Here is a 19,643-nt window from a genome sequence, read left to right as displayed (position 1 = left end):
CTAAAGGGGAGTGTATCCCGGCTATTGTTAAAATCGACGAGCGGTGGCACAAGGCCTGAACCTCCAAGCTGAGCTGCAACTTGCTGAGATATAAATACTGTACAAATGCTTACTTAAATAAATTCATATCATATCATATGAATTGCGTATAAAAAAAACTAACAATTATGACATTTAAATTAAGTCCATGTATAACGCGCGGCTATTTCCACGTTAGTTAAATTTTCATTCAGAAACAATAACAGCGCCGATGCGTCTGTCCGGCTTCTCCACCCGCACGGCGACGAAGCGAAGCCCCCTGGCTGACCAATACCGATGCAGAGTTTCGAGGAGCCGGTGCATCTTCCAATCACTGACAACCATCAGTCCACACCGACGAAACCCGGGATGAATCCGTAGACATGAACCCAGACAATGCTGAAAACTCTTTCGGCTGTGATAGATCGGCTACTAGGCTACTCGGCGCACAAGAAAGTCCAGGCCAAAACATTTGAAAAGTACTGTGGCATTTTAATGTTTTGACAACTTCATAGAGGTAGAAAAGCATTTTCATATCGTAATTTAATAGTAGTGAATAAATGGAAATTTCAATGTCACAAATATTTACAAATAGGCTAGGCTTATTTTATTTACAAACAACACATTTAATCTCAGAGATGCAATCAGGCCAGAATCCAATAGTATTAGCATCCAGGTAGCAGTACGTGTTAAAATACATGTACGTGGAACATTAACATTTCCAACAGTAATCCAACACACAGGACAGTATTTAACACAGAGACAAAAACAAGACAGATATGGTACTGCACTCACTCACTGATATGTGTATTCCTACTTGTATTGCATGACTAACAGTACTCCAGTACAGTCCATCAAATATTGCAAATCTCAGATTAGATTTGTTTCCCTAGAAAACCACCAGTAATAATAATAATAATTATAACAGACCAAATCGATGCAGGTATAAATGTCACCTTCGCCATGTCTTCTCATATGAGAACTTTCAACTGTTTATCAAATTCACATTCAGGAGTTGACAGCATAATGCAAAAGATATTTAGATATTTATACAATACAAGAGTCATTTGCCTGCCAGTCTTATCTGAAGCGATCTGCTGACCTGTGATCTGGCATGCAGACGCCTACAGGACCATGTGAGAGTGTGTTGTTCGCCGCCCGTCTTGCTCAGGCGTCTTCCATCTCCACGACGATCTCCAACGAGGATTTCTCAGTCTCATTCAGACCCTGCCTGAACAGCTGAGCATGTTGCCATGACGACCCTCCATCCAGATCCACCGTGACAACCATTTCTGTGGCGCCAGCGAGGCTGGGAAACGTATGGGCCTCACCATCTGTGGGCATGGGCGCGGACACGCGCGCGCGCGCGCACACACACACACACACACACACACACACACACACACACACACACTGTATTAGAAGCTTTACTAATGGTTAAAATTACTGATCACCTATATATCTGTCAGAGACAGCCAATGCAATATCATTATGATATATTAATTATATCCACTATAACACTACAGCACATATGCATTTAACACTACTTTATTAATTATATCCCATTATGACAGTCAGGGTCCTGTGGTGCTTCCCAGATATTTGAACAGCAATGCCACCAGACGAGTTAGTTATGAGCTCAGTGCAGAATGTAATCATCCAGGCCACCAGACGGGGGCGCTCTACACCACTCCAGCACTCCTGCCTGGGTCTAAACGCCTGGAGAAGATGATGGAATTGGTGAAAAGGCTAAACTTGCCGCAGGTGAATTCCACCGCAGGAGTGGGAAAATCAGAGGTCTGGAAAGTGTTTGGAGTGGTGCTGGATTCTGATGGAAATTCTACAGGTTATGTGCAATGCTCAAAATGCAAGGTGCTGATGAAATATGTGACCCTGCAAGGCGAAACCAGTCGCTTTGGTAAAATTTACAAAATTAAGTTATTGTACTCACATGAACTGCCATAAACTAAGCTTTCCAACGATATGTATATCGAGGGTAGGCTATGGCAAAAAGTATCGCTAAGATAACCACATCCAAAGTTGGCATGGTTCTTCCGTCACAATACGCCAGAAGAGGAGAAAATCACCGTTTTAAGTAAATTGTCACGCTAAAGTGTTGAATCTTCACCTAAATAATGTCAGGGTTTAACAGTCAAAACGTATGTTTTACGTTGGGCCGCGGGCCGGGTTCGGGCAGATAATTCATGTTGATGTGTCGGGTTACATCGCAGTGTTTCCCAGAGAATTGAATTCCATTTGTGGTGGTTGGTTTGCAGAATTAACTTAAATGCAACAGTTTTTAACAAATTAGCACAGCGTGGTTATGATGCTAACCAGATTTAAGCACAATTTAGTACAACCTGGAAAATCATTGTGGTGGTCAATGTTCATATTGTGGTGGGCCGCCACAAATAAGTCAATATGTGGGACACTGCATCGGGTGTCTACGCGGATCTTTGGTCTAAACGCGGGACTCTGGTCTAAAGTGGGTCGGTCCAGTACCATTACGCGGGTTCAGTACCTCCAGGGAGATGGACGCTGTCCTGTCCTGAGCACACACTGCAGCGGGCACGGCCCGACTCAAACGTCTCGGTGTGAGCAGTCACGGTGACCGTCCTTATCCGCATTCCCGCTGCCGCACAGTCCAGCCGCCAGCTGACCCTCCCAGAGCTGGAGCCCTCGATCCGCGCCAGGTACACCTGCACAGGTAAACAGAGCAGGTGAACAGAGCAGGTGAAGAGCCAGGTACACCTGCACAGGTAAACAGAGCAGGTGAAGAGCCAGGTACACCAGTGGGGTGTACTACGACTCTCGATTAGTGGGTTAGTGAGGTATGTTGCGCTCAAAGCCAGGGTATGCTGTGACACAAAAGTGGATCTGTTTTAGTGTCGCTATATCACCATGGTATCTTATGCTGTCAACCAAACCTGGTCGGGAGGAGGTTATGTGCTAAGTTATAGCTCAAATCGTGTAATCTACCGCAATTCTACCAATCAATTGTCTTAAAAACAAAGTTCTCACGTGTAGGATTCGGTCATATATCTTACAGGTGGAGCTCCGCCTCTACTAACATTTTGGATCTCGAATGCACTTTAATAGTGCTGTGCGTGCAAATATCCCACTATGGACGTGCATACCATACAACAACTGATGACAATTGATTTATTTGATGTTATAGGTTAGACACAAAAAAAGACCGCAGTGTAGATTAAGCTATCACTCAAGAATGCGGAAGTAATTGTTTTGAAATAGAGGCGGTCTTGTGCGTCTCCACGTTACACGATTGGCCAAAGTCATCCCAACACCGAGAACGCGCACAGATCTGAACTGAAAGCCTAGTTTGACAAATATATCACATAACTGCTATCGTAGTATCACTTAACGTATACCCCTGAGTCAAGGCTTTGTCAAGCCTCGATATGTCTACATAGCCTAGATATGTCTAACGTGCTTCGTAGTATATCCCATTGCACAGGTAAACAGAGCGGTGAGGAGCCAGGTACACCTGCACAGGTAAACAAAGCAGGTGAGGATTACACACAGAGCTTTGGAGTTGAGATTTACTCCATGGCAACCACAAGGCTTTACGGATTTCTAGTAATAATTGGTTATCGAGGTCCTTTACGTCACAAAGATTAACACATGGACAAAATCTCATACGGAGTTAGATTCCGTGATTGACAGACTCTGAATTTAAACATCAAAAACCATTTGTAGAGTTTTTGTCATAACAATGGGTGACCGTTTCCACTCAAGCAACAAGAAGTGATTAAGAATAAAGTCTAAATCACAGAAGTGATTAAGAATAAAGTCTAAATCACGGTCTAAAGGTTCTTTCAGACATAAGTCCACATGTTCTGCAGATGTCAAGTGGTTGGGCCGTATATCTGAACAACAGAATCGGACATTTAGAACCGAATTCATCTGGCCCTTACACTACTCTCCTCCTAGTAGTTCAGACATTACATTATGCAAATGAGCGCATGTCTGAATGAAGCAAAGAACATGCAGAGATTCTGTTCATGTGCGTGTGTCGTTCACACTGATGTCGGCATAATGTCCGCATGTAAGCATCATGTCTGAATCACCCGAGGGGTCGGACCTCCGTTTGACCAAGATCTGCATATAGTGTGGAGGACATGTCATATAGTGTGGAGGACATGTCTGAAATCTATGAAAGGGAGTGAATGAATCGGAGAGAAACCAGGAAAGAAAGAAACAAAACAAGTTCACCATCTTCCAGTCTGTCTCCACTTTTCTGAAGCGCGCGCGCACACACACACACACACACACACACACACACACACACACACACACACACACACACACACAGAGCAAGTTCACCTTCTTCCAGTCAGTCTCCACTTTCCTGAAGCGCGCGCGCACACACACACGCGCACACACACACACACACACACACACACAGCAAGTTCACCTTCTGCCAGTCTGTTTCCACTTTCCTGAAGACGGATTCTCTCCTCCATGCTGCCGTCTCCCAGCCACTGATGACATCACCCCCGGCGCGTGTGTACAGGTCTGTCGCCACGTTATAGCTGAGGCGGAACACTTTCTCACTCATCTCCGCCTCCGTGGGAACAAACACAAACCCTGGGGCGTCCTGCACAACAACAACAACAACAACAGCAACAACTGAGATGGAGAGGTGCGGTCAGTCAGACACAGAGATACGTGAAACTGCTGTCGGTCACCAGATATCTAGCAGCATTACTCCACACCTGTGCAGGTGAGATATCTAGCAGCATTATACCTGTGCAGGTGAGATATCTAGCAGCATTACTCCTCACCTGTGCAGGTGAGATATCTATCAGCATTACACCTCACCTGTGCAGGTGAGATATCTAGCAGCATTACTCCACACCTGTGCAGGTGAGATATCTAGCAGCATTATACCTGTGCAGGTGAGATATCTAATCAGCATTAGTCCTCACCTGTGCAGGTGGTCCCGCCCCCGTTTCTCCTCGTGCGGCCCTCCAGGCCAGCGACCCTGATACACGGCCTCCCAGGTCTCCTGCCCGCGGCGTCTTCGGGGAGATGAATTCCACCAGCTCCACTAGGAGGCGCTCTAGCAACACCTGACGCCGCTCGCTGCTCAAGGGCTGCTGACGCTGCAGAGCGCACGCACGCACACACACACACACACACACACACACACACACACACGCTTTAAAGGGTAGTTCCGGAGTTGAAACAACCTGGTCTATTTCTGGTTGATAACGGCTTCAAACTTTCGTTTGGGAACAAAATTACATTAAAGCGTACCTTTTGCCAAAATGCATCCTAGGGTGTTTTTGTGAATGTACCCGAGTCAAACTTTAGTTTAAGGCGAGACACGGCAGGTGAAAACATAGTTTTTTCCATGCACTGGTCAATTTCGAGATTTTGAGCTAGTCTGTTACCTTAGCATGTATTCTATCACACTACTACAACAAAAAAAGTCAGATTTACACATTTAGGTGTTTATTTAATTATATTGTGTCAACTCGCGCCTGTATATTTATCCTAAATTCGGCGAAAGTTAGCATTCTAACCTTGCATGCACTCCCGCGACCCAAAACATATCGTGTGTAGTACCGTTGGAAAGCTCTGTTTTTCCTGTAGCACGCTATGTGATCCATATATGGACACTTCCTTTGTATCAGCAACCAATCGCGAAAGTTCAAAGACGAGTCTAGGCTGAGAACGGAATCTCATTGGCTGTCTTTCAAGGCCGTTTTCTCAAAATGAGTCTCCTCTCCCACTCTGAGCAAGAAAACTCCACTTCAGAAGCACTTACATACACCAAACTTTCTAGACTTATGCCTAACTATATTTTGAAGATTTTTACAGAGGGGTTTGTTGATATATTATTCCTAGCCTGACTAACGTGACATTTTATGCCTATCGAAAATCGATTTTTTTAGGGCTATTGACATCATACTCTGATTTACAGGATAACAAAAGTAGATATTCATAAATCCCTCTGTACATTTTTCCCCATCTATTATCTGAACACAATGAAAACATAATTTTGAACCTGGCTGTATCCAATGCTCAGGTTTCTTGCCTTAAAATGTATGCAAATTAGCGCATATATAATTAGATAATGCCTAAGTTTCTCATATTAATGTAAGTAATCAACTGGGTAAGTTTCATAGTGATATCTGCTTGTTAAAAATTTTACCCTATTCACCTGTAGTGTCTCGCCTTAAAAGCATAATTACATCCGAAGCGCCACTTTTAAGCTTGTCCGTGTTGTCGTTTTCGGGTCAAATGGCCTTTTGAATGAGAATCGTAGGGGCACTACTATTTTGATACATGATTGCGTCAAAATCGCTATTTTTAAAACACTAAGAAGACTCGACACAACATGAAACTTTGATCGAAGTATCATCAGTGTCTCTACACATGAACTTGAGCATTGAGAACATTGTTTGTGTACACAGAGTTTACTAAAAGAAAGGCAGTTAGGGTTAGCATTTCATCTACCGTGGCGTTGAGGGCGTTGACCGTGTGTAGAAGCCATGCCTCGTGGACCTGTGTCCGTCTGGACCGGACCTCAGCGTGCTTACACGAGTACCGCCAGGTCACATCCACCACCTGCACCAATCAGCTTGGAGTTAGAGGTCACATGATACAGATACACCAATCAGCGCTCAGTAACAGATTAAATGAACCAGCAGGATGGCGTGCACTGACCTGGTCCTTGGAGAAAGCCAGGATGTAGGAGAGCTTCTTGCCCCAGCCCACCTCGTACAGCAGAGGCTTATCGCAAGCGTTCTCACACGGGTCACAGTGCAGCCAGCGCTCCTGAGACTCGGAGTACAACTCTGTCCACACGTGGTCTACAGACAGGGACAGAAGGGAAGCCCGAGAGAGAGAGAGAGAGAGTAGGAAAGAAACCAGCCAAAAGTTTGATCACTCTTTTCTCTACAGTTTTTACAGTAGCCACAGAGTAGTTCTCAGAGACATCTACATTACCCAGAATCCCCAGCATTCCAATATTAAGCACTAGAATTACCCAGAATGCACTACATTACCCAGCACGCCCACTGTGTATTGTACTGCTCATTATTCCAGACGCTACCACGCGTCCCTACCATGGAAGTGTCATATAGAGCTAGAGAGAAGGAGGAAGCACTTAATTTCACTGCCCCATGCTAGAGAGGGAGGAAGCACGGTCCCCATTCATTTCACTGCCCCATGCTAGAGTATATTATGTTGTCGATGTTGACGTAGAGTACTACAGTATGTTGTTGATGTTGTAGAGTACTACGACAACGTAGAGTACTATGGTATGTTGTCGCTGTTGTCGTAAAGTACTACGATATGTTGTCGTAGACCATGGGTTCCCAAACTCCATCAATGTGGGCCTCCCCTCTGAAAACAGTGACACCTCTGCGCATTTTACAGTAAGTTAGCTATCGGAACATCACATATTACCGTCACGTATGTCCAACCTCTTACGTGTATCTGTCACTTAATATTCATTTCTATACAAACCAAGGCAGCGGATTCCTAAAGAAACGCAAGCACCCACACCATAAGTTTATCTAAATTAGCTACCCAATTAGTACCAAAAAATACATTTTACCGTGACTCGAAGAGCTGTAAACAGTGTTGTAAGGCTGCGTGTACAAATCCGCTTGGAGCAGCTAGCTCAGCTGGCGGCACTGTTGCTAAATTACGTTATGAGGTTTGGCACAAATACATTCTCACTCAGGATAGGGATCAATAATACTTTCCACTATCCCAAAGATTTAGTATACATCTCTTCTATGATTTATTTCGATTTTATAATGTTGACAATTACATAATCATTGGAAAAAAACATAGATAGTTCTAACATGAAATAAACGTTTTTCCTTCTTTTTTGAATCAACCTTCCGCGCCTCCCCTCAAATTATTTGGCGCCCCCCAGGGGAGGCGCGCCTCACAGTTTGGGAACCTCTGTCGTAGACTATTACGGTATGTTGTTGTAGAGTATTATGGTATGTTGTCGATGTGGTCATAGAGTACTAGATAGATAGATAGATACTTTATTGATCCTCAAGGGGAAATTCAAGGGTCTCAGTAGCATACAGACATAACAGACAACATGCACTTACAGCAGAAATGGTAGACATTAGTATAAGTATAAACATATAACTAAACTCCACTATACAATAAAACAGTAAAAGATAAGACAGATAAGAAAACTAACAAAACTAAATACACTATATAAGTTAAATTAAGAAAGTCCAATGTGCTTGAGGGTGATCAAGCATAAGACGCTTGTAGTGACAGGGCCGGGACTGGTAAGGTGCTAAAGGGAGTGAGTGTCATGGTGAAGGTGCAAACAGTAGTCCAACCATAGTCCTTAGTTATGTGTGCCTGGCAAGGTGCTCAAGAGAGTGAGTGTCATGGTGAAGGTGCAAAAAGTAGTCCAACATTAGTCCAACAGTGCAAGAGTAAGGTCTAGAGACCAGCATAAATAATATAGACAAATATGAGAGTAAAGTATAATGTAGACAAGGTAAAATAAAAAACTATTTCAGTGAAAGAACAGGTTGAGGTAATAGGGTTATAGCCATTCATTCATTCAGTATTGTATCAGAAGCCTGACCGCAGCCATTGATCATGTGGGCTAATATAGCATGAAAAACAGTGTAGCAGTAAAACAGTAGTGAAAACATTAGGCTGTGTACAATAGTAAAACAGTAGTAAGCAGTAGTGGGCAGTCAGTACTCAAAAAACATGGACATGGAGAGGGTGGAGAAGCAGACCGACTAAGCAGAGAAGTCTATCTCTTCTCTTCCCTTTAGTGAGGAATTGAACAGTTCAATGGCCCTAGGAACAAATGACTTCCTCAGCCTTTCAGTTGTGCATGGCAGGGAGCGAAGTCTCCAGCTGATCAAGCTCTTTTGGTTTTTGATAGTGCTGTAGAGCAGATGACATTAATTGTCCAAGATGTTGATCAGTTTATTTAGGGTCCTTTTGTTAGATATTGAAGTGAAGCACTCCAGTTCAGCTCCCACTATAGAGCCAGCCTTCCTTACCAGCCTGTCAAGTCGCCCAGCATCCTTCTTCTTTGTGCTTCCTCCCCAGCATACCACTGCATAGAAGAGGACGCTGGCCACAACAGACTGGTAGAACATCCTGAGGAGCTTGCTGCACACATTGAAGGGCCGCAGCCTCCTCAGGAAGTACAGCCTGCTCTGTCCTTTCTTGTAGAGTGCATCAGTGTTGGCTGACCAGTCCAGTTTATTGTCCAGGTGGAGACCCAGATACTTGTAGGTGCTTACCACCTCCACATTGACCCCATCAATGGAGACTGGTAGCAGAGCGGGCTTAGACCTTCGGAAATCCACCACCATCTCCTTGGTCTTTCAAGTGTTTAGTTGAAGGTGATTGAGTTTGCACCACTGCACAAAGTCCTCCACCAGGCTCCTGTACTCCTCCTCTTGCTCGTCCCTGATACACCCCACAATTGCAGTATCATCAGAAAACTTCTGCATGTGGCATGACTCGGTGTTGTAGCAGAAGTCAGATGTGTACAGGGTGAACAGGACTGGAGAGAGCACAGTTTCCTGTGGCGCTCCGGTTCTATTGATCACAGTGTCAGAGAGGCAGTTCTTCAGTCTGACAAACTGTGGTCGCTCGGTCACCCATCTGCAAGAGCTTGTCTCCCAGTCTGAGGGGTTGGATGGTGTTAAAAGCACTTGAGAAATCAAAGAACATGATTCTCACAGCACTTTTCCCCTTGTCTAGGTAAGAATGTGTCCTGTGTAGAAGATAAGTGATGGCATCGTCCACGCCCACTTTCTCCTGGTATGCAAACTGTAGCGGGTCTAGTGCATGGCGTACCTGTGGTCTGAGCATACCTAAGACCAGCGGCTCCATTGTTTTCATCACATGTGATGTTAGAGCGACAGGCCTGAAGTCATTAAGCTCGCTGGGGTGTGGTTTCTTGGGAACTGGGGTGAGACATGATGTCTTCCACAGTGTTGGAACTTGTCCGAGACGTAGACTCCAGTTGAAGATGTGCTTCAGTGGCTCCCCCAGTTCAGCAGCACAGGCCTTGAGTAGCCTTGGACACAGTCTGTCAGGCCCGGCTGCCTTACGAGGATGGAGTTTTTTAAAAAGATAACTTACTTGGTCTGCTGAAATGATGGGGGGGATGAGGGGAGTGGAGGGTGAGGAGGAGGAGGGGTGCTTCTGTGAGGGTTGTCGTGTGGCTAGAGACTGATGGCCATTGGCTGAAGCCATTGTTGCCGCCCTGCTCGTGGTCACCATGTGGGGGAGAGGTGCGATAGCCTGATCAGCAGTGATGATGGAGGGGGGGAGGGGAGGGGAGGGGGGCAGCATCTGGGGTCTGAGTGTCTGATGGCTGTTGACTGAGGTCGTTGTCACCTCTTTGTTCGTGGTAGCCATGTGGGGGAGGGGTGCAATATCCAGTGATGGTGGGGGTGAATGTTGGTAATGGTAATGAGTTGGGGTGGGGGCTGGGGGATGGGCAATCGAACCTGTAGTAAAAGTGGTTCAGCTGGTTCGCCCTGTCCAGGTCTCCCTCCACAGTGCTGCTGCTCTTCTTAAGGCCAGTGATAGATTTCATACAGTCCCACACCTCCTTCATGTTGTTATCTTGCAGCTTCTGTTCCATCTTCCTTCTGTAGTCCTCCTTTGCCTCTTTCAGCTTAATCTTGAGTTCCCCCTGTACTCGCCTCAGCTCTGCCATGTCCCCCTCCTTAAACGCCATCTTTTTCCTATTGAGAAGGGTCTTGACATTACTGGTTATCCAAGGCTTGTTATTTGGATAGCAGCGTACAGTCCTTGTGGGAACAACAATGTCCATACAGAAGTTCAGATAGTCAGTAGTGCAATGTGTGACCTCCTCTAAGGGCTTCTACATACTCGACGCACCCGACCGGTAGCGCGACACCGTGACGTCAAAATGACGTAGATCTTGCTGGCGCGCCAGGATTTTAGCCAGGTAGCGTGAGGTAGCGCACCACTCATTTTTTTTCAGACGAGCGCGACAAAGCGGAAACAGGAAGATGGACTAGTTCGAGGGCAAGCGAGAGTTGCAGTGTTTTGATACAGTCGTGAATTTTTAATAGTTTGCTGGATAAGTTAACAAAGTTACCAGCGAGAGTTGCAACACATGGAATTAAGAGGAAAGAATAGAAACGATTTATTTTCAAACAAAGGATATCTATTAAGGCCTGAACAAAATCTCTTTCCACTTCAGGAAATTACACAAACTCAGCCAGCTGCTAGCTAGCTAGCCAGCTAACTAAACAGTTTAAATTATTAAAATTTCCCTCGGGATGACTAAAGTATCTATCTATATATCCATCTATCTATCTACCTGTGCGCACACCTTGGAAACTAGATGATAATGATGGTGGAATAGAATAGTGTGAATAGTAGCAACCAAAGTCTGAAGTACCATCACAGAGGCTAGCTAATAGCAGAGCCCGTTTACATTCTCTGCTACTAGTGTTTCTTAATGCAGCTTCTGCTGTGTAACGTAGTTAGCGTTAATCTTTTCACAACAGTGACACCTCTGTTCAGGAGAATATTGCAACTAGTGTCGTGACCACGACGCGCGAGTATAAATAGTTACGGCGCTTCTGTGACGTCACATTGTCACGCTACCGGTCGGGTGCGTCGAGTATGTGGAACGTTTAAGTCCTCTCCATTCAGTAGCACACTCCAGTCAGTGGACTCAAAGCAGTCTCTCAAAGCCTCATCCGCTTCCGGTGTCCACTTCCTGAAGGTGCGCGTGGCAACTGGTAGCCTCTGAACTTTTGGCTTGTACATTGGCTGCAAATGAATGAGGTTATGGTCCGACTTCCCCAGTGGGGGAAGGGGGGTGGCACTGTAAGCACCCCTCACGTTTGCATACATGAGATCTACTGTCCTGTTTTTCCTAGTTGGGCAGTCAACAAACTGGTAAAAGTTTGTGAGGGTGGAATCCAGTGTAATGTGGTTAAAGTCACCAGAGATCGCAAAGAAGGCATCACTGTGCTGAGTTTGGAGCCTAGCGACTGTAGAGTGAATGACGTCACACGCTGTCCGGGAGGGCTTGAGGCGGCACGTAGACACAAACAACAATGGCATGCGAGAACTCCCTCGGCATGTAGTATGGTCGTAGACTGACCGCTAGTAACTCCACATCCTTACAGCATACAGTCTCCTTCACTGTAACATGTCCGGGATTGCACCATCTATTGTTTATATATAGCACCAGTCCGCCTCCCTTCTTTTTGCCAGAAAGTTTATTGTCTCTGTCCAAACGAGCTACACTGAAGCCGGGCAGCTCAACGTTAGCTGGGGGGATATGGCTTGTTAGCCACGTCTCCGTAAAGCATAGCAAACTACAATCCCTGTACAGTTTCTGATTTCTTACCAGGGCAGCCAGTTCGTCAGTCTTGTTGGCCAGTGAGTTCACGTTTCCCATAACCATCGAAGGAACTGAGGGCTTGTGTTTTCACTTCTTCTCCCGACGCCTAGTCCTCACTTTGATTCCTGATTCCTTGTGTACACAAGTTTGTTGCCACTGGAGCATTGTAATAGATCCATATCCATAGGATAGAATGAAAACACTCCTCAAAGTGCGTAATCCAAAAAAGTTGCGAAGTAAAAAAAGCAAAAAGTAAAGTACTACGGTATGTTGTCGTAGAATACTACGGTACGTTGTCGATGTTATCGTTGAGTACTACGGTATGTTGTCGTAGAGTACTACGGTATGTTGTCGTAGAGTTTATCCATGTTGATTTACATATCTAAACATGAATTCCTTAACATTGCATTATATAATAATATGTTCATTGCTCTTAAAATTCCAAAATAAAAGACTATACAAGTGCAAAGTAATGCATTCTTAGTCAGAGGTAGCATTCAATAAAGTTCAGTAGTGTATAGGTCTAATTGAGTGCCTGTCACTAAGACGTTCGTCAGGGAACCCTTGCACTAAAACACAGTTAAAAGGCTGCTGATGTGTGGATGCAATTCATAACGTAGTTAGTTCAAATAACGGTTCGTAGCCTACTTCTCCTTGGGACAAGCACTTTTGAGTCTTGGAAAACACTTTTCCATTTATATCGGGATTTTGCAAACATTCAGAGTCAATAAAATGAGCCCTGCATGAGTAACAAAATTGAAAAGCAGCTGTAAGTAAGCATGCTAAACTTTACATCCAAACAGTATTCTAACGTTAGCTTCGAGATACTGCTTGATTGCATAACTTAACTTAGTACATTGAGGAGACTAAACTATGTTGTGATAAGACCTTAGCAGAGTTAACGTTAATGCAGTAGTTTTGAACAAATTTGCGCAGCATGGTCACGATGCTAAGCGGATTTAATAGTAATTTAGCCCGCCGTGTTCTATGCAATGCTGAATGGCAACAACAATCCTTCAACAATTTTGTTAAATGTACATGCAGAGGAGGGGCAGCGGGCTCGTTACGAGAGAGAGCAGGCAGGGCAAGGAATGGCTGTGTGCGTAAAAAGCAGGGATTTAAAGAAAAGGATTTCATCTTATCTTTAATTTAATTAGGCCGGTTTTGATTTCGTGGCGCCCAACCACAGATTAGTCAACGTATGAGAAACACTGAAGGTGTAAAATTAAAAATATTTGGCGGCACGCATTATGCTTGACGAATCGATGCGCATATTTTGCGTCGACGTCATCGATTACGTCGACGCGTTGTCCCAGCCCTAGTTGTCGTAGACTATTACGGTATGTTGTCGTAGAGTATTATGGTATGTTGTCGATGCTGTCGTAGAGCACTACGGTATGTTGTCGTAGAGTACTACGGTATGTTGTCGATGCTGTCGTAGAGTACTACGGTATGTTGTCGTAGAGTACTACGGTATGTTGTCGATGTTGACGTAGAGTACTACGGTATGTTGTCGTTGAGTACTACGGTATGTTGTCGTAGAATACTATGGTACGTTGTCGATGTTATCGTTGAGTACTACGGTATGTTGTCAATGTTGACGTAGAGTACTACGGTATGTTGTCGTAGAGTAGTACGGTATGTTATCGATGTGATCATAGAGTACTACAATGTGTTGTCGATGTGGTCATAGAGTACTACAATGTGTTGTTGATGTTGACGTAGAGTACTACGGTATGTTGTCGATTTTGACAGAGTACTACGGTATGTTATCGTAGAGTACTATGGTATGTTGTTGATGTTATCGTAGCGCAATTTCCTGCTGGGAGAATCAACCAATCCACACGGATGACGTAATTCCTGGCAATCGGAAATGTGGCACGTGTTTGTGAACATGGGGTCAGAAGTGAGCACATTTTTTAAAATGGTGGTAACTAACTAGCTGGTAACTAACTAGCTGAAGCGAACCCTCCAAAAGGTCCATACACAGCTATGACAGCTGGGGCAGACTGACCTGTGCTGACCCATACTGACCTGTGCTGTCCCAGACTGACCCAGACTGACCTGTGCTGTCCCAGACGTAGCGTGCCTCCAGTCCCAGGGCCCTGCAGCAGAGTGTGAAGCAGTTGGCCCACTCTCCACAGCGCCCCCTCCTGGTCTCCAGCAGCTTCTCCGGGTTGTTGTACCTGCAGGCACATGGGGAGAATTCCACATCAATACCAGAGACACAGCACTCAAAGAATCTCCCATAGAAATGTATTAGGTTAGTTTGTAATGTGCTTTTACATTATATTATCTGCATACCCAACTTAAAAACAATGAAGAATAGTGAACACTTGCTACGTAAATCAAGAATTTGAACCATACCCCAGTCAGCAGTTGCATTAAAACACACCCCATACCTGGGGAATCTGGCAGAGAATTGGCAGTACCTGGGGAATCTGGTGGAGAATTGGCAGGCTTTGCAGAAGTGATTCTCCACGCGACTGGCATCCCAGCGGAGGTCGTCGGAGGAGGGCGGGAGTGAGCCAGCCGACTGGGTCTTGCCCCCGCACCGCGAGCAGGCCAGGCTGTCCACCCAGGAGAAGAACTCGCCCTTAAACCACTGCAGCAGCTCCATCACCAGCAGGTCCTCTTCACGCAGGGAGCAATCTCCACACCACAGGGGAACACACACATTAATATCACACAGGGGAACACACACATTAATATCGCACAGAAGAACACACACATTAATATCGCACAGAGAGCAGTCTACACACACCTTAATATCGCACAGAGCAGTCTACACACACATTAATGTCTGGATGGAAGGGAATCGCCAGAGAGCAGTCTGCACACCACAGAAGCATTTCTACTGGGGATTTGGAAATTTCTATTCGAATGTGGTGTTTTGGGGGGGGGGGAATAGCAATTAGCCTAACAATGTCGTAATCCGCAGAATATGTAGCAGCGAGCAGCCGGAGTTAACATCAGCCATCTGATAACGCTACACCCTGACAAGCTGGGTAGGTAAACAGTCCGAGGACGAGGAGCCGTGCAGCTAAAGCAGCAAGATTTAGGTTTTTGCCTCCCTCCTCTAGGCTATGTCCAGTGCTCTCTGATGCCTCCCTCCTCTAGGCTATATCCAGTGCTCTCTGATGCCTCCCTCCTCTAGGCTATATCCGGTGCTCTCTGATGCCTCCCTCCTCTAGGCTATGTCCGGTGCTCTCTGATGCCTCCCTCCTCTAGGCTATATCCAGTGCTCTCTGATGCCTCCCTCCTCTAGGCTATGCCCGGTGCTCTCTGATGCCTCCCTCCTCTAGGCTATGTCCGGTGCTCTCTGATCCCTCCCTCCTCTAGGCTATGTCCGGTGCTCTCTGATGCCTCCCTCCTCTAGGCTATGTCCGGTGCTCTCTGATGCCTCCCTCCTCTAGGCTATATCCAGTGCTCTCTGATCCCTCCTCTAGGCTATGTCCGGTGCTCTCTGATGCCTCCCTCCTCTAGGCTATATCCAGTGCTCTCTGATCCCTCCTCTAGGCTATGTCCGGTGCTCTCTGATGCCTCCCTCCTCTAGGCTATGTCCAGTGCTCTCTGATGCCTCCCTCCTCTAGGCTATGTCCGGTGCTCTCTGATGCCTCCCTCCTCTAGGCTATATCCGGTGCTCTCTGATGCCTCCCTCCTCTAGGCTATATCCGGTGCTCTCTGATGCCTCCCTCCTCTAGGCTATATCCAGTGCTCTCTGATGCCTCCCTCCTCTAGGCTATATCCGGTGCTCTCTGATGCCTCCCTCCTCTAGGCTATATCCAGTGCTCTCTGATCCCTCCTCTAGGCTATATCCAGTGCTCTCTGATGCCTCCCTCCTCTAGGCTATATCCGGTGCTCTCTGATGCCTCCCTCCTCTAGGCTATATCCGGTGCTCTCTGATGCCTCCCTCCTCTAGGCTATATCCAGTGCTCTCTGATGCCTCCCTCCTCTAGGCTATGCCCGGTGCTCTCTGATGCCTCCCTCCTCTAGGCTATATCCGGTGCTCTCTGATGCCTCCCTCCTCTAGGCTATGTTCGGTGCTCTCTGATGCCTCCCTCCTCTAGGCTGTATCCGGTGCTCTCTGATGCCTCCCTCCTCTAGGCTATATCCGGTGCTCTCTGATGCCTCCCTCCTCTAGGCTATGTTCGGTGCTCTCTGATGCCTCCCTCCTCTAGGCTATATCCGGTGCTCTCTGATGCCTCCCTCCTCTAGGCTATGTTCGGTGCTCTCTGATGCCTCCCTCCTCTAGGCTGTATCCGGTGCTCTCTGATGCCTCCCTCCTCTAGGCTATATCCGGTGCTCTCTGATGCCTCCCTCCTCTAGGCTATGCCCGGTGCTCTCTGATGCCTCCCTCCTCTAGGCTATATCCAGTGCTCTCTGATGCCTCCCTCCTCTAGGCTATATCCAGTGCTCTCTGATGCCTCCCTCCTCTAGGCTATGCCCGGTGCTCTCTGATGCCTCCCTCCTCTAGGCTATGCCCGGTGCTCTCTGATGCCTCCCTCCTCTAGGCTATATCCGGTGCTCTCTGATGCCTCCCTCCTCTAGGCTATATCCGGTGCTCTCTGATCCCTCCCTCCTCTAGGCTATGTCCAGTGCTCTCTGATGCCTCCCTCCTCTAGGCTATGCCCGGTGCTCTCTGATGCCTCCCTCCTCTAGGCTATGCCCGGTGCTCTCTGATGCCTCCCTCCTCTAGGCTATGTCCAGTGCTCTCTGATGCCTCCCTCCTCTAGGCTATATCCAGTGCTTTTGTCACTTCTCTGATAGGCATAATGGTCCATGCTAATTTGGCGTCATCAAACATAGAGGCAATTAATAAAGTGCTAGTGGTATGGGCGTTCATTCAGTGTGCGCGCGCGCGTCTCAATAAAGTGCTAGTGGTATGGGCGTTCATTCAGTGTGTGTGCGCGCGTCTGCGCAAAAGAAATTGAAACCACTCAAGTTCCACAGATATCGTTGGTAGACTGAGTTTTGTTCAATATAACAAGTCAACCACGCGTTTATAGTGGAATTGGCAATGCATAAGCCCGTTTATACAGTGGATAGATGCGCATCGTAAATATTAATAATAGGCAAAAATTTGAGCATTAAATATTTGAATATAATTTGATTATTAAAAAATAATAATGAATGAAATTCAAATTGGGTTATGGATGAAGATTGACAGCCCTAATTTCTACAGATCTGTTCAGAGAGCAGCATTTCTACAGATCTGTTTAGAGAGCAGCATTTCTACAGATCTGTACATCACAGCAGCATTTCTACAGATCTGTCTGTCTGTAAACGTTGCCCTGATGGCTTTACATTTTGTTCCAACAGCTGTTCCATATCTACTGACCACCGGGTAGTGTTCTGAGCTCTTCCATATCTACTGACCAGGTAATATTTCACAGTTTTTGCGATTTCACCAGGGAGCTGCCAGCCAAATTGCAAAGCTGGTTCCTGGCCTGCAGGGTGCTACCAGCTATACTAGGTGCACAATTCTCCCTCCTAGCTCATCATCAGAATGACTTTGAAGCTGTTACATTACGGTAAAACAGACTTGTACAGGATGCCTGTTATATGAGCGTAAAACAAACTTGTACAGGATGCCTGTTATATGAACGTAAAACAAACTTGTATAGGATGCCTGTAACAAGTCAGAAAATGGAACAGGCTATATTTATAAAATGGAACAGGCTATGTTTATAAAATGGAACAGGCTATGTTTATATGTTCAATGGAACAGGCTGGAACAGGCCATGTTAATAAAATGGAACAGGCTATGTTTATATGTTCAATGGAACAGGCTGGAACAGGCCATGTTAATAAAATGGAACAGGCTATGTTTATATGTTCAATGGAACAGGCTGGAACAGGCCATGTTAATAAAATGGAACAGGCTATGTTTATATGTTCAATGGAACAGGCTGGAACAGGCCATGTTAATAAAATGGAACAGGCTATGTTTATATGTTCAATGGAACAGGCTGGAACAGGCCATGTTTATAAAATGGAACAGGCTATGTTTATATGTTCAATGGAACAGGCTGGAACAGGCCATGTTTATAAAATGGAACAGGCTATGTTTATATGTTCAATGGAACAGGCCATGTTTATAAAATGGAACAGGCTATGTTTATATGTTCAAATGGAACAGGCTATGTTTATATGTTCAAATGGAACAGGCTATGTTTATATGTTCAATGGTAAGGAATTCCATTTCCACGAAGTGTATGACTATATTTTATATTTTTCTATTTTGAAACACAAACACTGCAAGGCATGTGCAGCAGAACTGCAAGAAAATCAATCTACTGTATATCAACTATGCTACTATGTCTGCACACACACACACACACACACACTCTCTTTATCTCTGTCTACTCACAGATGCATACTCTGAGTCTACCCACCCTGCCCACCAAGAGCACCAGCCTTGAGTCAAGCCTCAATGACCGCTCAACAACTTTTCACTGACCACATGACAGCCCCACTGACCACATAATAATAATAATAATAATAATACCTTCGACTTATATAGCGCCTTTCATGGTACCCAAGGTCGCTTTACAACACATGGATGGGGGGACCTCACTAGTAACCACCACCAATGTGTAGCACCCACCTGGGTGATGCACGGCAGCCATTACACACACTAGCTTGAGGTGGAGAGTGAGGGAGTGAATGAGCCAATTACAGTGGGGGATGATTAGGGGGCCAGATTGAATGAGCCAGGTTGGGAATTTAGCCAGCACACCGGCTAAATGACCCCACTGACCACATAACAGTCCCACTGATCACATGACAGCCCCCACTGACCACATGACAGCCCCCACTGACCACATGACAGCCCCCACTGACCTATGTCTGCTAGCTGCGCCTGCTGCAGGCGGTGCTGGGCTCTGGAGCGGAGCTGAGTGTGCGGGATGCAGCGGAGGGCCTTCTGCTGCAGCACTGCGTTCTCGTACACCAGCACATGCTGGAAGTTGGACTGCAGCGTCCGGAAAAACGCCATGCTGCTTGCCTGACGGAGAAAAACATGGAGGACAAACATTCAGACATGCCGTTCAGAGACAAACACAGATTAGATATGAGGAAGAACCAGTTTCTCTCTTACTCTGATTCACACACACACACACACACACACTCTGTTTTTGGTTGAAGGAAAAACTAAAATGACAGAATGATAGAAGGGGTATTTTGGCCACTTGCCAAAATAAATATGCTCAGACATCAAGAATCTAGAAAGAGACTG

The 19,643-nt window shown here is 45.9% G+C and overlaps 1 protein-coding gene across 2 annotated transcripts in view; it reads right to left on the bottom strand.

The window, feature by feature from the left end:
• Positions 1–493: 493 nt before the first annotated feature.
• Positions 494–19,643, bottom strand: part of ngly1 (N-glycanase 1) — a 20,847-nt gene continuing 1,697 nt past the window's right edge. For both annotated transcript variants that reach the window (XM_042075770.1, XM_042075771.1), the window contains 9 exons: positions 19,250–19,412; positions 14,836–15,055; positions 14,468–14,589; positions 6,715–6,860; positions 6,505–6,615; positions 4,968–5,144; positions 4,454–4,636; positions 2,540–2,717; positions 494–1,352 (listed from right to left, as the gene is read on the bottom strand). In XM_042075770.1, the coding sequence (XP_041931704.1) occupies positions 1,186–1,352; positions 2,540–2,717; positions 4,454–4,636; positions 4,968–5,144; positions 6,505–6,615; positions 6,715–6,860; positions 14,468–14,589; positions 14,836–15,055; positions 19,250–19,412 (1,467 nt within the window). In that variant the 3' untranslated portion in view covers positions 494–1,185. The remainder of the gene's footprint in view (positions 1,353–2,539; positions 2,718–4,453; positions 4,637–4,967; positions 5,145–6,504; positions 6,616–6,714; positions 6,861–14,467; positions 14,590–14,835; positions 15,056–19,249; positions 19,413–19,643) is intronic.

The sequence above is a fragment of the Alosa sapidissima genome, chromosome 21, assembly GCF_018492685.1.
Source record: "Alosa sapidissima isolate fAloSap1 chromosome 21, fAloSap1.pri, whole genome shotgun sequence".
NCBI classification, from domain to species: domain Eukaryota; kingdom Metazoa; phylum Chordata; class Actinopteri; order Clupeiformes; family Clupeidae; genus Alosa; species Alosa sapidissima.
The sequence above is the reverse complement of the archived record's forward strand: the minus strand, read 5'-3'. Positions and strand labels throughout refer to the sequence as shown.